The following is a 16,961-nucleotide window of genomic DNA, read 5'->3' on the forward strand; positions in this document are numbered from 1 at the left end:
CATATTTTTAAAATACAAGATATAATTCAAGTAGATATGTTACACTGTAATACTGAAATAAATGTACTGTTAGAATGAATTCATGATATTTAAAAAAATCTGCATTTTTAAGCTGTCATTGGAGTAGGCTAACTTAACACCCAAACTAATAAAAACAAAGTAGTATGCATTTTGACACACAGTCTTTAAATTATTCTCCATTAAAATGAACCCAGGTTCTTAAACTTGCTGATTCTAGTCTTGGGATATGCAATTTCAAGGTGTGCCTTGCTCCCAGAAAGCAACAATGTTTTTCAGAATTCTAAAGCAGAGTTGAGAGGGCTCATCTTAATATAAAAGCAGATTTTGCTGGCCAAGTGTGACCCATTAAACATAAAGTTAAATTGATTTACAGATGTGGCAGGTATCTCCTGCTGTGTCTCCTAATGATTCCATCTCTTGTTATATATGCCCTTGTGTAATCCCTTCCCCTGAGTATAGACTGGACCTAAGCACAGACTACAGCAAAAGTGATAAGATGTGACTTCCATGATTAGGTTATCAAGACTATGACTTCCATCCTGCTGGCACTCTCTGTTCTCTTCCTGGCTCACTGGCTTTGATGAAGCAAACTACTATGTTGGAGAGGCCTATGTGACAAGGAACAGAAGGTGGCTTCCAGCCAATAAACAGAGAAAACTGAGGCTTTCAGGCCAACAACACAAGAGGAAATTAATCTGGCAAAAAACAAAACACAAAAAAACACATGAGCCTGGAAGCAGATCTTTCTAGTTTGAGCCTTATAATGACTATAGCCCCAGACAACATCCTGATTATAGCTTTGTAAGAAACCCTAGACCAATGCCTTGACTGCAGCCCTCAGAGACTTTGAAGTGGAGGATTGAGCTAAACTGTGCCCATATTCCTTTCTCTGTGAAAATGTGAGATAATAAACACATGCCATTTAAGCTGCTAAATTTTGTGGCAAGTTTTGTTACATGGCAATAGACACCTATTGCCACAGAACTGCCTTGTTTTAAAATCATGACTCTAAAAGAGTTACTAAAAAAAGAAAATAGACTCAATTTACTCTTCAAGTAAAACAGGAACTATGTTTAAGTTGAGTTTGTTCAATGAAGAAGAAAAATGTTAAAGTTTAGTTGTATGTATAATTCTCAGGATGGATAAAACATAAAGGTTAATAAATCCACTATCAACAGAAAACAGGTTTCTCTTCTCATGAAATAATTATGAACAGATTCCTAAGAATTTTTCCTATTCCCTAAGCAGCCACCCACTTGCTTTCATAAAATCAGTATAAGGTACTAATGAAGGTGTATCCAAGCAACCATTTATAGGTTTTTTAGTGGCCTTCCGAATGGTTGAAAGTGAAAAAGTACAAGTGTTAGTTGCTCAGTCATGTCTGACTCTTTGCGACCCTATGGACTGGGGCCTGCCAGGCTCCTCTGTCTATGGAATTCTCCAGGCAAGATTACTGGAGTGGGTACCCATTCCTTATTCACAGAAAATGCCAGGGCCGAGGCACTTGAGACAGAGTGAGGAATACTTGCAGACATGGGGTTCAGTGGATTTTGTAGAAGTTGATTAGGAATTAGTAGACAACTTCTTACTAAAAATTATTTGTCAGCTGATGGTTTTAGTTCATTACTTATGGGCTTGATTAGCGCCTTCATTCTGTATGGTCTGTTCACGGGACAAAGACAGAGGCCTAAAGTGTCACAGAACAGACCTTTCTTCAATTTTAATCTAGGGGGGACAGGGTATATACATGAAATACCAAGTTCACCTGTCCTGAGTCCAAGGTAGGGAGAGTGGTGTGTGGGAAAGAAAGAATTCATGCACAGTGCTTACTTTTTGGATAGAAAAGCACATATTAGGTTTACGTTAAAAGAACATTTAAAAAATAATATATAGATGGGATATTGTTAATAATTTATACATAAGTATAAAAGCCCTCAAGACACTTAGTACTAATACATATTTTTTAAATTAGAAATATATGGAATCAAAATAATGAGTCAGATAAGAGGAACATGAAACTATACTTTAAACATGAATTTTAAAGGTAATCATAGCTAAACACAAGTATATGATATGTGGAATTCTTTATTCCTAAAAAGTTTCATGCATACTCCAGGTAAACTAGACTGTTGAAATGGAAAAGTGTTGTGGCTGCAAGAAGTGTGAAGGCTTTCTTAGTAACGTAGCTGGTTAACCACTATGCACAAGATGCCTGAAGATAATAACCTCAAATTTACTTGGAAGCATGAAGAAAGAGGACTGCCAAAATGTACTCAAATTCAAGTACACTCATTCTCTACATTAAGATTTCACTATTAATACTTGGACAGGACTCTCTGCAATGTGCAAACCCCTTGCCATCCTCCAGCCCATGTTTCTGGGGGTTTTTGTTGGTTTTTTTCTTTTTTGGCGTTCACACTCGAACTCCAGTGGAGTTCTGTTCTCTATTCTATGCCAAGAATGAAGTCTCTTTGGTTAGTAATGTCTCAGGTGCTATCTGAGCTCTGAGAGATAAGTTACATAATTTAAATCTGATTTAAAATGTCTGAATACACAGTTATGATCATTCTGCATATCCAATTCTATATTTTGCAGGCAATTTTTTTCAAAAGTAATGCTTCAGCATTTCTTAAAGGGACCTACCATATTTTTAAGATGTAACAAATTATGTTACAATGGAAACTGTATTGCTTTTATAAGAAAGAAAACAAACATTACTGAAAAACTAACAGAATAGAACATCAAGGGGTTAACCTGTTACAAGTCATCTTTACAATGTATAAAATTCTCAAGTTGCCTATAAGTTTGTTTTGTTTAGTATTTATATAATGATTCGACAGAAAATGATTTAATGATTATGTATAATATATTTTGTGCATTACCAAACGACACCAAAGGAGATCGTCATTTGAGTCTTCCATATTTTGAAATGAAGCAAAAGTAATTTTTTCTGGTTTCTAATCAAACTGGAAAAATCCAGACAAAATATATGTTTTACAATCTACAGGACCAGACAAAAGAAAGGTAATTATAAAACAGTTTACCTCACTGGCAGACATATTCTTCACTTGTTCTGGTTTCAGTTCTGTAAAATATAAAAATGAAGCACTTAGGGAAGAAAAAGACTTCCAAGTTTAAATAAACAAAGTTCACAATCTAAAAGCATATGTTCAATATAAATCATTATATGAAGAGAAAAACAGATTAATAATGAGAGCACATACAGTTTATAAATGCTTACACTAATATTCTTTCTTAGGAAGGCATCGGTTTCTTCGTATATTGCTCAAGAACAATAGGATCTATAAACGTGAAACTAAACTTAGAATAATGCAACTTCTTTACAAAAGTCATTAGTTGTTTTAAGCCAACAACTTTTTTTTTCAGAATAATAGCTAACATATCCCCCAAAATACAAATGATTTATACATTAGCTAATGTTTCTGAGTTCAGTATCTGAACAAGATGTTATGCTTCCAGCATAATGAAAGCTTGACTAAAATGCTTTACCCAGAGTTTCAAAATATATTCTCAAGGTTATATTTATTACTCTCTAAAGCAGCAGTTCTTAACCAGTAGTCTGACTGTGAGAGATATATTCTGAAGTTGCATGTTCCATGTTCTACTTTGCCATCATAGCCAGTAATCTGAGTGCAAACCTGGGAGCATCACCCATCTACTTCCCATGCTGCCTGTGGAAAAGTAGCTGGCAACACCTACTCTAAAGTGATTACCACCCGGAGGTTAACATAACCTAAAAATGACAGATGTGGTATTTCAGAATCAACAAATTACCTTGAATCAAAACAAAGCAATGAATGATATACTTTGCTGCAATTTTTCAAAAGATAACATATAATGATAAAAGTAAAAACATCTATTTATATAAGTTTCCTTACACACATCAATTTCAAGCGATATTAGAATACAGAAAAGAACCATAAAATAAATAAGAACATTTTCCCTTTATTATTCTTTTTCACTTGCTTAAAAAAGCTCTGTTATTCCTGAGGGTTTTTTTTTTTGCTGCTAACCTACTATCAAGTTGCAAAATCTGCTGTCTAGAACAAGGTTCATGGTACAATGATCCATGGACTGTCTTTATATGGTCTGTGAGCTAAGAATGGTTTCACATTTCCTGTGTTGTGGGGAAAAAAAGTGGGGAGGGGGAGGAAGGAGGAAGATGAGAAGGAAGAAGAGGAGGAAGGAGGAGAATGGAAAAGCAGGGAGAGGAAGAAGAAACAGCAGAAGCAGTAGCAACAGCAGCAGCAGCTATGCTACAGAGCATATGTGGCCAATGAACCTAAAGCTTTTCTCAGAAAGGTTACTCAACTTTAAGTCTAAAAACTCTGTATCAACTTTTAATCAAGTTTTCCACTGATTCAGCTTCACTGCTTTCCAACAATAAAAAAGACCTCTCAATAAGGACTTCTTAAACTTCTGAATGGTGTAATAAACAGTTCTGAATGTTTCAAGCTCTGGAATTCCTACCTCGGATAGGACCCAGTGCTGCATCCTTAGCCAAAGCTGTGAGATCACTGCCTGAGTATCCATCCGTCATTCTGAGAATTAGAAGGAAGAAAGAACAAGTTATTTTTACCTTTCCAGATTGAAAATCGCCACATAATAAGAGGGTAAAACCCTAGTTTGCCTTTGTCATCAAGCAGACAGCTCTGTGATTTGATTTTTAAGGGCACAGGAAGGCCCACTCGCTAAAAACAAAGCAACTTACTGGTTCCTTATAATGCCTCGAGTCTTCACCATTAGAAACATTCCCTTTTTATTTTTTAATTAATTTAACTGAAGGATAATTGCTTTACAGAATTTTATTCTCTGCCAAATGTCAACATGAATCGGCCATAGGTATACATATGTCCCCTCCCTCTTGAACCTCCCTCCCACCTCCCTCCCCATCCCACCCCTCTAGATTGTCACAGAGCCCCTGTTTGACTTCCCTGAGTCATACAGCAAATTCCAATTGGCTATCTATTTCCACATATAGTACTGTAAGCTTCCATGTTACTCTTTCCATACATCTCACCCTCTTCTTCCTCCCCGACCCCATGTCCGTAAGTCTGTTCTCTATGTCTCTTTCTCCACTGCTGCCTTATAAATAAACTCATCAGTACCATCTTTCTAGATTCCATATATATGTGTTAGTATGTGATATTTATATTTCTCTGACTTACTTCACTCTGTATAGTAGGCTCTAGGTTCATCCACTTCATTAGAACTGACCTAAATGCATCCCTTTTCGTGGCTGAGTAATATTCCATTGTACATATGTACCACAGATTCTTTATCCATTCATCTGTTGATGGACATCTAGGTTGCTTCCATGTTCTAGCTACTGTAAATAGTGCTGAAATGAACATTGGAGTATATGTGTCTTTCTCAATTTCGGTTTCCTCAGGGTATATGCCTAGGAGTGGGATTGCTGGGTCATATGGTGCTTTTATGCCTAGCTTTTTAAGGAATCGCCATTCCATCTTCCACAGTGGCTGTATCAATTTACATTCCCACCAACAGTGCAAGAGGGTTCCCTTTTCTCCACACCCTCTCCAGCATTTACTGCTTATAGGCTTTTTGATGAGGGCCATTTGGACCGGTGTCAGCTGGTGTCTCATCATGGTTTTGATTTGCATTTCTCTAATAATGAGCAATGTTGAGCATTTTTTCATGGGTTTGTTAGCCATCTGTATGTCTTCTTTGGAGAAATATCTGTTAAGGGTCTTTTTCCCACTTTTTGATTGGGTTGTTTGTTTTTCTGGTATTGAGTTATATGAGCTTCTTATATATTTTGGAAACTAATCCTTTTTCAGTTGTTTCATTTGCTATTATTTTCTCCCATTTTGAGGCTTTTCTTTTCACCATGTTTATAGTTTCCTTTGCAGTGCAAAAGCTTTTAAATTTAATTAGGTCCCACTTGTTTATTTTTGCTTTTATTTCCATTACTCTAGGAGTTGGGTCATAGAGGATCTTGTTTTAATTTATTATGTCACCAAGTGTTCTGCCTATGTTTCCTCTCAGAGTTTTATAGTTTCTGGTCTTACATTTAGGTCTTTAATCCATTTTGAGTTTATCTTTGTGTATGGCAATAGGAAGTAGAACCATTCCTTTAGATTAAGGTATACTGCATCTCCAGGAGACTCCATTAAGTTGTAAATATGTGCCCTGGAAAGGTTACATCTATAAACCATTGCTGGCCAACTGACACATAACTGCAATTACTTCTCTATAGATTAATGAGTCTCTATCTAGACCAAGAACTGCCTTGATGGAATGAGGGGCAATCAAGGAAGATTTCTTCATCTGTAGGACACCCTATAGGACAGACAGGGTGAAGGAAGGGTCTGGGGTAGAAGACATGGGCAAAAAGAGGTACACCTGAATGGGACGCCACAGTGGGAACTCCTGGGCAGCCAAAAGATTATTAAAGGGAACTAAGAACTAGGGAAGTCAAGAGGAAGAGGAAAACAGAACAGGAAAAAAATATTTACTTTTCATGTACTCTGTTAAATAACTGCAGAAACATTATTAGCAGATTTTTTACTGGAATAACAAAGAATGAATTTGTTCTTTTTTCATAGGTATCTGGCAACTCAAGAGTTTTTACTAACAATACTAGCTATTCACATCCTTGTCGAATATTTTAAATTACTTTTTGAGTTTTTTCCAATGACTAAAAACGCATGAGTGCATCTCCTATATTCAGTTTCTACTTAATACACCACTTATTGAAAAAAAATTGAAGATGTCAAAGTTTAAAAAAAATTATGTGTAATACAAAAGAACAAGTTTAAGTGAAAATACCTGTTGGTGTGGGCAAATATGCAATGTTTTACATCTGAAAAATTATTTTAATAGAACTTAAGTTTATTAAAAAAATATAGTACCATCATTAGCAAATAGCTAATAGGTCATGTCTTCCAGAGGATTTAGAAACTGAAATTTAGGTATCATGCATAAGAAAATGAGGTAAGTGAAAAGATAAAGGAAGTAGAGAATAAAACAAGTATTCAGATAAATTACTTGTTTCAGACATGTGCTTACTTTAAACAAAACAGAAAAAGACTTCTTAAAAATAAAGAAAAGCTGCAGGATAGATGAAATCAAATCACTCACCTAGCAAGTTGAGCTAGTTCTTTTTGGGTCAATGGGCTTCCTTGTTTACATAATAGATTTTTTAATAAAAGTAGTCGTGTCTGAAAAGAAATATTAAAGAATTATCAGTCCAAAGAGTTAGCTTAATAAAATATCCAGGAGTTAGGTTCAAATCCTAACTCTCATTTAGGAGCTCTATGATTTTACACAAAACACTCTACCTCTTACCGCCTCACTCTTATCTATTAAAATGACAATTTTTTGAAAGTTTCTAAAAGAGTTAAAACTAATCCAAATAAAGCATTAAGTAAATAGCTGCTGCTACCACCAAAGATGTTAAGGGTCTGAGGTAGACAACCACAATTTAAAGGTATGGGTTCATATAACATGGACTCTCACCCACTTTAAGTGTATAATTCAGTGACTTTTAATAAGATTAGAGTTGGGCAACCATCACCATAATCCGATTTTAGAACATTTCTATCACTCCAAAAAGCTCACCTGTGTCTGTTTGCAATTAATTCTGACTTCCACCCAAAGCCTTAGCTAACCACTATCTACTTTATGTTTCTAGAAATAGCCTTTTTTTAGACACTTCATATAAATGGAATCATATAATAGGTAATCTTTTGCATCTGGCATCCCTCACTTAAAAAAATGTTTTTGAGGTCCATCCATATTACGGTATGTAAAAGTACCATATATGGAATGGTATGGTACCATTTAGCAATAAAAGGAATGAGCACATTTATCTATTCACCAATTGATGACTAGATTTTTTTGCAGTTCTTGGTTATTATTTATAACGCTGTTGTAAAAATTCTTGTACGTGTCTTTATAGATACATGTTTTCATTTCTCTAGTGGAATCTTATGAATAAAATTTTGGAGTCTTACATGCATGCTCAGTTGCTAAGTCGTGTCCGACTCTTTGCAACCCTATGGACTGTAGCCTGCCAGGCTCCTCTGTCCATGGGATTCTCCAGGCAAGAATACTGGAGTGGGTTGCCATTTCCTCCTCCAGGGGATCTTCCTGACCCAGAGATTGAACCGCGTCTTCTGCGTCTCTTGCACTGGCAGGCAGATTCTTTAGCACTGCGCCACCTGGGAAGCCCGTGGAGTCTTACAGTAAGTTCATCTTTTTAAGAAACTGCCAAACTTTCCAATGCAGCTGTACCATATACTAGAAGACTTAGTAATGTTAAATGGTAGGTCTTGTTTCTGCCTAAAATTAAAAAGTTCAAACATGGATACATACCTCCTCATTTGGCAAAGACACATAAACCCGTTTGGTAAAACGCCTAAAAAAAGGATTCAAGCAATCTCAGAAATACAGTTTTGAATTTAAACAGCAAATAAAAAAACCAAAGCTTTAAGTATAGTGCTCAAGGCATTTGAATACATTTTAGTAGTCATCAATGTAAAAAGTCACTCTTTTAAAACATTCTAGTTAAATATATAGACTAGATAACTAATAAGGATCTACTGTATATACCACAGGGAAGACTACCCAATACTCTGTAATGACCTATATGGGAAAAGAATCTAAAAAAGAGTGGATATATGTATGTGTATAACTGGCTCACTCTGCTGTACACCTGAACCTAACAGAACACTGTAAATCAACTGTACTCCAAAACAATTTAAGAAAATTCCAGTTAATGTTTAAAAATCCTTAGTATTGTCAGAACTAAATTAACCATTTATGTATCTGTATTTTTTTAACAGTAGTTAACACTTTAAAACAAAATATCTGATATAAGGAGTTGAAGAAACAGATCCCTGCTATCGCCTTGAAACTGAAAACAACTAAAACCAACACGAACAACAGAAACAGAAATGTAAACTTCATCGTTAACAAACCAGGTAATGCTTATAGAACTAAGATGTATGAAGAAGGCCTGCTAGGGCAGTGAGAATTATACCGACAAAGGTGAATACAGACAGGACCTGCCAATGCAAATTCCAGACACAGCTGTCAGAGAAGTTTTCCAGAGAAAACAGAGAACACTCTGAGGGGCAATAAAACTAACCTCCCCACATTTAAACAAGCATGTGAGGACTGGCTCTGCAGATCATGTGACCCTAGTCAGTAGCAAAGGAATGACAAGGAAGATGAGACTGAACAAAGAAACTCAAAGACACAACATCTTTGTAAGGAGATATCAGTCTGGCAAGAGGACAAGCTGTCTTGCAATGGCCAATCTTTTTCAGTTGAAGAAGACTAAATCGACCCAATCTCTTATTTACATACACGTACACTTCTTTACCAGGTGGGGTTTTGCTGTGAGTCAGTGAGACTGCCCACCAGTCCAGGGTATATAGGACAATTCAAGATATTTGCCTTGCTATCTTACTTTTCTAGCTCTTCTACAACATCCTTTCAAAATTAGGTTCTCCAAGAAAACTCCCCTTATTCAAATAAAATAGGCAAAACAGACAAAAGCATAGGACTGATTTTAAAGAACAGTACCAAAAAAAGATGGGAAAGAATACAATAAACATAAAATAGATAAAATGAAGAACATGCGCAAGAGGATTTTGCCATAAAGCAAGTTAAAACTGTGACCAATATCTTTCCAAGAAAATAATTTAATGGAAAAAAAAAAGGCTCCTATGAAATAAGAGCTCAATGAGATAGAAAGGTTCAAAGAAGTAAGACAACAGAAGATGAAAAATGGGACTGCAAAGAACAGGAAAGCAATTAAAAAGAAAACAAAACCACCACAAAAACAAAGGTCACAAAAGTAATAGTAGTAGTAGAAAGGAGATTAGACACTAACCCTACTGGGTTAACCAATAAATGTGAATAAAAGCAGGCTGGCTTCAGACTTTCACACTGCAACATCCAGTCCTAGAAACAATAGGCAATGTTACAAATTCCTCAGGAAAAGAATGGGAGGTCCAAGAATTTTATAATTTGGACAGTTGAGTCAAACTGTCCTCCCAGTAGAAAGGGAACAAATTTGCTCAAACATGAACTGTGTTAGCAGGATAAAAATCAGTTTTGGAGTTTTCAGACTTTAATTCCACCCAGAAGAAATAAGCAATTTGCCTAAAACCATAAAGTTATAAATAGTTTTCCTGATATCATGCTGGTCCTGTCCTCAAAAGTTTTGTTTACTAACAAGAGGCCAGAGGATGGATATAGACAGGAACACAATGAATTCAGTCTTTACACTGAGAATGAAAGAGACAAGTAATACGTGAGATGAATAAAGGAGCAAATACATCTGTAATGTGTGCATTTCCACATAAATTTCCCTACCTGAGAACAGCTTCATCAAGCTCTTGTGGCCTGTTAGTTGCACCCATTACAAGCACTCGGTCATCTCCAGCAGACTGTACCTATAAGTCAAAATTATTTTCAATATTTTTGAAGTAATAACAAAGAAAAACACAATAAAGATATCTATTTCTAATTTGGGCCATTCAATTGGAAAATACATACACTAAAATGCTACCACAAAAAAATATCATAATCAATACGTACACCATCAAATTCTATTAGAAATTCAGTTTTTAGACGTCTGCTAGCATCATGTTCTCCTTCTCTTCTTTCACACAAAAGACTATCAACTTCATCTAGAGGAAATACAAGGATGAAACTTTAATTAAAAGCCAAGCTACGTGAGTTATCTGAGATTAACCTAGTTTATTATTTAGGTTATTAATATAATGTATCCTACTCAATTTGTTGGACAGTCTTTAATCTTGTGCTTTTTAAAAACTTTTTACTTCTGCAACTATACTTCAATAAAAATTTTAAAAAACTTTTTACTTCTGAATAATCTTTCCTATCATTCCCTCACATTTGGAAGAAGGGAACTTTACAAATGTTCAACTAAGCTATTGGAAGACATGTTCTTACCTATAAAAATTATGGAAGGTTGAAGTTCTCGAGCCACAGCAAAAAGAGCTCTCACCAATTTCTCTCCTTCTCCCACCTAAAACAAGGCATTGGACACTGTTAAACCCACAAAACGCAAGATTGTTCCTTCCAGCTTTTTTAATGTCACTACTGAAAATCTAGTACCTAGGAATTTAACTTCCCTTCTTTGCAGCAACCAAAGATTTGGTTTAAAGAACAGGGGTGAGGGGGTTTGGGGGTTATTGATTGTTCCTTATAACACCGGTAAATAGACTGCTTATTTATTAAGAGAATCTGGTGAGTACTTTAAAAAACAAAACAAAATATCTCTCTGTCTTGTTTCACTATGCATTTCTAAGACTTGAGATTGGGATGTAACTACTGAGAAGAGGGAATACCAGAGGACAGAGGGATGCAGCAATATTCTGTAAGCCGTAGGCTCCAGGGTGTGTTTACAGAAGCACAGACGTTGGAACGTGCTCTCCTAAACAAAACTTGCTCTACTAAAAACATCTTGAAAATCCATTCTCACAATATCACTGTCAATAAATGTCAAAGCATTTCTAGGTGGTCCAGGTGGTCTATGAACACTCCTTAAGACATTATCAGGGGCTTGAACACTATACTAAAGCCATTCTATGCACCAAAGCATCTATGCTTTGAAAGGGTCATGAGGTTTGCGGTGAAGTGAAGTTGCTCAGTCGTGTCGGACTTTTGCGACCCCATGGACTGTAGCCTACTGGGCTCCTCCGTCCATGGGATCTTCCAGGCAAGAATACTGGAGTGGGTTGCCATTTCTACTTTGTACTCTAGGTGGCATCTATTCTTTTTATTGAAAATTAAATTAAAAAGGAAAAGCCTCAGATTTAGAATCTGCAAAACAAGTATTCTCAGAGCCAGAAGGAACCGCGAGAGATGACCTCTTATGACATCAACCCTGTAAGATTTCCCTGGTGATCCAGTGGTTGAGTCCACCTGTGAATGCAGGGAACCGGGGTTCAAACCCTGATCTGGGAAGATTCCACATGCTGCGGGAACAACTAAGCCTGAGGGACACAAATCCTGAGCCTGTGCTCCGCAACAAGAGAAGCCACCACAATAAGAAGCCTGTGCATCCCAACAGGAGAGTAGTCCCTGCTCGCCACAACTAGAGAAAGCCTGCATGCGGAAATGAAGACCCAGCCTAGCCAAAAATAAGCAGATACGTTAAAAAAACAAAACACTTTATAAAGGAAGTAGAACCTCAAGTGATACTTTCTTAAGGCCAGTTCTGTATGTAAGTTAGGTTGGCATCCCTACCTGACAGTGTTCTCTGTTGTAGGCTAATACAGGTAGCCTTCTGTAACAACAGTTTTACTTGTAAAATTTCACACAGGAAGCAAAACTTAACCAGGAAAAGTATCACTGTATAGTTACTTTTAATTACTTTACAAAACTAAGACATCTGCCAGTAACTGATCTTGTACTTCTAGCCTCCAAATTTCTATTGTTCAAGCCAGCTAGTCTGTGCTACTTTAATATACAACCCTAACAAATCTCACAGAAAAATTTCACTTTTAAATGAGCCTAACAAATGTATATAACTTTCTAGTTTGAAGAGTAAAAAAATAAGATATTTAAAGAATATGTAAGTAATAGATATAAAACTCATAGAAAAACATCTCTGTGTAATGTTATTGCCATTTATTCTTAACACAGTAACATTTAGACAATAACTTAAAGCATGACAATACTGGAAAAAGAACACTCACATATTTTGAAGTTAAACTTGCAGCACTTATATTAAAGAAGGTTGCATTAGATTCTGCAGCTACTGCTTTAGCCTTCAAAAATCAGAAGGGTAAATATATTAGTTCAATTGCTTTAAAAAGATAACTACATGTGATCAACTTAATTTCTCTAAAACATTTCCTAAAAACATAAGGTATGACACAATTTCCAACAAATAGCAATCAATGTACTTCCTTCTCAACAATGAGAAAAAGGTGCAGGAGGAGCTGTGCTTCTTCTCACTCTCTTTCTCTCTAAGAGAGATGTCAAAGGGACAGGTTGGAAAAAAAAAAAAAAGGGTGTGTTATTCTCTTCCCAGCTATAGAAGATAACTGGTTAGAGAAAGAGAAACAGCTGAAGGAAAAAGTTACTCTTTCTCTATTTAGTTTTCCCTGTAGCAGAGTCAAAAGAGGTATTCAGATCCTAGCAAAAACTTCTGGCAAAATGATACAGAAAAAAACAATCTGCTGTATGCCAGTTATGCCTCAATTAGAAAAAAAGAAAGGGAGAAATCTGTTATCAGGCTGATTATTTTATTTAAATAAACTTGCTAAAATAGTAAAAAAAAACAAAAACAAAAACAGAGATTAGGAAGATACTCAATATAGTAAGGTAAGCTCTTCTAGGGCAAAATTTTAATATTTAACTTGGGAAAACAATGAAAATTATACTATTCCCAGCATCAAACTAATACTGGAGATAACATACATGGTTTTTCACCTATCTTCATCATTAAAAACTAGCTTAAAACCTGGGAGTTCCCCGGTGGTCCAGTGGTTAGTACTCAGTGCTTTCACTGCCATGACCCTGGATTCAATCCCTGATCTGAAAACTAAGATCCCACAAGGTGTGCAGTGTGGGGGGAGGGGAGGGGAGGGAGGGGGAGGGAGAAAGTATATAACAACAAAAGGCAAATCATAAACGACAGATTCTGACAATGAAATGTTTCTTTTATTCACATTATACCCTTAATATCTCAATAGAACTTGCCAATTTAAAAGGAATTCTTACCAGCATTGTTTTCCCATTTCCAGGTGGACCAAAGAGTAACAATCCTCTGGCAGGAGCCCTAAGCCCTGTGAACAACTTAAAAATACATACTTTAGTTCACAACTGTGATTCTGGAGACACTTTTTCCAGACATTTTGAGTATTATTTGTTATCAGTAGCATCCTCCAAAAGAGAGCTGCCCAGAGCTCTAAACAGAACATATAATCAATAAGTTACTATAATTACCCCAAACAGAAGAAAACAAAGTGAAATAAACCCAAATTCTTATTGATCAAATTGAAAGCAACTGAGCTTCCCTGGTGGTCCGGTGGTTAAGAATCACCTGTCAATGCAGGGGACGCAGGTTCAGACCCAGGCCTGGGAAGACACCACAGGCTATGAGCCAACTGCCTGTGAACCACAACTACAGAGCCTGCAAGCTGCAACCGCTGAACCCTGTGTGCCCTAGGGCCCGTGCTCCACAATAAGAGAAGCCACCACACTGCGATGCCCGTGCACAGCTAGAAAGTAGCCCCCGCTCACTACAACTACAGAAAGCCCCCTTGTGCAGCAGTGAAGACCCAGTACAGCCAAAATAAAAATTAAAAACATTTTAAAAGTACATTGAAAAAACTGAAAGCAGGCTGATTAAACAAGACATCTTGAACAAAGAATGTTTCTCCACTTTTAGAAATCTCACCAAAATAACACTAAATGAATAAAAAAATCTTCAAAACGAAACAAAAAAAATACAAAAGGAAACAACAGAGGACACAAATTTTTGTAGATGGTGTATTGATAAAGTGTGGTAAATTATTTAATGGAGTTGAGGGAGCTAAAACCAAGCGCCTGCTTGTGAAGGGAAACCTAGATACTAGGAGCAAGCTGACATGAACAAAACACCCTGGAAAAGCTCTGGAATTGGAGGAATCAGGTATGGGAGAAAGCACTAGTGAGGCAGTTGGCCAAAAACAGTGGGACTGATTGAAAGTCTGTGTGAGGAACAACAGAAACCACGCTCCTGCCCTGACCAAGAGCATGCAGCGTGTACTGCTCTTCCACAACAAAAGGAGGCAGTTTCCTTCTCTAGAGACATCAAACCACAGCTGCCAAACTCAAGGACACCAGGCACGGCACTCAACTGATAACATTTTACTCAACAGTGAAAGTGTATGTATTTTAAGTTGAACCATATGAAGTAACCGATATTCAACTTAGACACAAAATTTTATTTGAGTGGGTTCAGGTTTAGAGAAAATTTAATGGAAAGAACAGAGTTTCCATGTAACTCCTCACCTCCCCCATCTCCCCTATTATTAACATCTTGCATTGGTATGGTACATTTAATACAGCTGATGAATACTGATACATTATTATTAACATAAGTTCATAGTTTACATGAAGGTCCACTATTTGTGTCAAATATTTACCATTAGTTTCATGTAGAACAGGTTCACTACCCTAAAAACTGCCTTCTCCACCATCTATTTAACCTTCCTGTCCTACCCATGAATGCTTGGCAACCACTGATCTTTTTACTGTTTCCATAGTTATTCTAGTTGAAATCATACAGTATAAGATTTTTAAGACTGTCTTCTTTGACTTAGCAATATGTACTTAATGTTCCTCTATGTATTTTCATGGCTTGATAGCTCATTTCTTTTTAGTGCTGAATAATATTTCATTATTATGGATATACCATAGTTTGCTTATACATTTAACTACTGAAAACCATCTTGAATGAACAAAGGTTAAAGTATTTGCTTTAAGTAATTCTGAGAATAAATTAACTCAAGAATGTTTTTAATATTATTTATCTCATTCAAGCCACTTTTAGTGTTCAGTAACTGAATTATTGTTGTTGAGAAGGTCTTACAACTAGCTGAGAAAAGAAGTGAAAGGAAAAGAAGAAAAGGAAAGATATATCTATCTGAATGTAGTTACATCGTGAGTCAAGTGGACCTTAGTAAGCATCACTAAGAACAAAGTTAGTTGAGGTGATAGAATTCCAGTTGAGTTATCTCAAATCCTAAAAGATGATGCTGTTAAAGTGCTGCATTCAATAGGCCAGCAAATATGGAAAATTCAGCAGTGGCCACAGGACTGGAAAAGGTCAGTGTTCATTCCAATTCCAAAGGGCAATGCCAAAGAATGTTCAAAGTACTGCACTATTGCACTCACTTCATATGATAGCAAGGTAACACTCAAAAATCCTTCAAGCTAGGTTTCAACAGTACGTGAACTGAGATCTTCCAGATATATAGGCTGGATTTAGAAAATGCAGAGGAACCAGAGATCTAATGGCCAGCGTCCATTAGATCATAGAAAAAGCTAGGCTATTCCAGAAAAACATCTACTTCTGCTTCACTGACTATGCTAAAACCTTTGACTGTGTGGATCACAAAAAATTATGGAAGATTCTTAATGAGATGGGAATACCAAACCACCTTAACCTACCTCCTGAGAAATCTGTATGCAGGTCAAGAAGCAACAGTTAGAACTGGAATGAACAATGGACTGGTTCAAAATTGGGGAAGGAGTACGTCAAGGCTATATACTGTCACCCTGCTTATTTAACTTACATGCAGAGTACATCATACAAAATGCCGGGCTAGGTGAAGCACAAGTCAAAATCAAGACTGCTGGGAGAAATATCAATAACCTCAGATACGCAAAAGACACCACCCTAACAGCAGAAAGAGAAGAGGAACTGGAGAGCCTCTTGATGAAGGTGGAAGAGGACTGTGAAAAAGCTGGCTTCAAACTCAACATTCAAAAACTAAGATCATGGCATCGGGTCCCATCACTTCATGGCAAATAGATGGGGAAACAATGAAAACAGTAACAGACTTTATTTTCTTGGGCCCCCAAATCACTGTAGATGGTGACTACAGCCATGAAATTAAAAGACACTTGCTCCTTGGAAGAAATGCTATGACAAACCTAGACAGTATATTAAAAAGCAGAGACACTACTTTGCCAACAATAGTCTGTACAGTCAAAGCTATGGTTTTTCCAGTATACGGATGTGAGAGCTGGACCATAAATAAGGCTGAGCACCAAAAAATTGATGTTTTTGAACTGTTTTGTTGGAGAAGACTCTTGAGGGTCCCTTGGACTGCAAGCAGATCAAACCAGTTCATCCTAAAGGAAATCAATCCTAAATATTCATGGGAAGGACTGATGCTGAAGCTCCAGCACTTTGG

At 36.6% G+C, this 16,961-nt stretch overlaps 1 protein-coding gene across 3 annotated transcripts in view; it reads right to left on the reverse strand.

Annotated features, from left to right (window-relative positions):
* Positions 1-16,961, reverse strand: part of SPAST (spastin) — a 50,228-nt gene that overhangs the window by 2,738 nt on the left and 30,529 nt on the right. For 2 of the 3 annotated variants that reach the window (XM_069583622.1, XM_069583621.1), the window contains exons 8-16: positions 13,777-13,851; positions 12,747-12,818; positions 10,996-11,071; positions 10,618-10,709; positions 10,393-10,472; positions 8,383-8,425; positions 7,147-7,226; positions 4,513-4,583; positions 3,066-3,106 (exon numbers count right to left, since the gene is read on the reverse strand). In XM_069583622.1, coding sequence (XP_069439723.1) covers positions 3,066-3,106; positions 4,513-4,583; positions 7,147-7,226; positions 8,383-8,425; positions 10,393-10,472; positions 10,618-10,709; positions 10,996-11,071; positions 12,747-12,818; positions 13,777-13,851 — 630 coding nt within the window. Of the gene's footprint in view, positions 1-3,065; positions 3,107-4,512; positions 4,584-7,146; positions 7,227-8,021; positions 8,426-10,392; positions 10,473-10,617; positions 10,710-10,995; positions 11,072-12,746; positions 12,819-13,776; positions 13,852-16,961 lie in introns of all 3 variants that reach the window. The other variant, XR_011255751.1, reaches the window with a different exon arrangement.

The sequence above is a fragment of the Ovis canadensis genome, chromosome 3, assembly GCF_042477335.2.
Source record: "Ovis canadensis isolate MfBH-ARS-UI-01 breed Bighorn chromosome 3, ARS-UI_OviCan_v2, whole genome shotgun sequence".
NCBI classification, from domain to species: domain Eukaryota; kingdom Metazoa; phylum Chordata; class Mammalia; order Artiodactyla; family Bovidae; genus Ovis; species Ovis canadensis.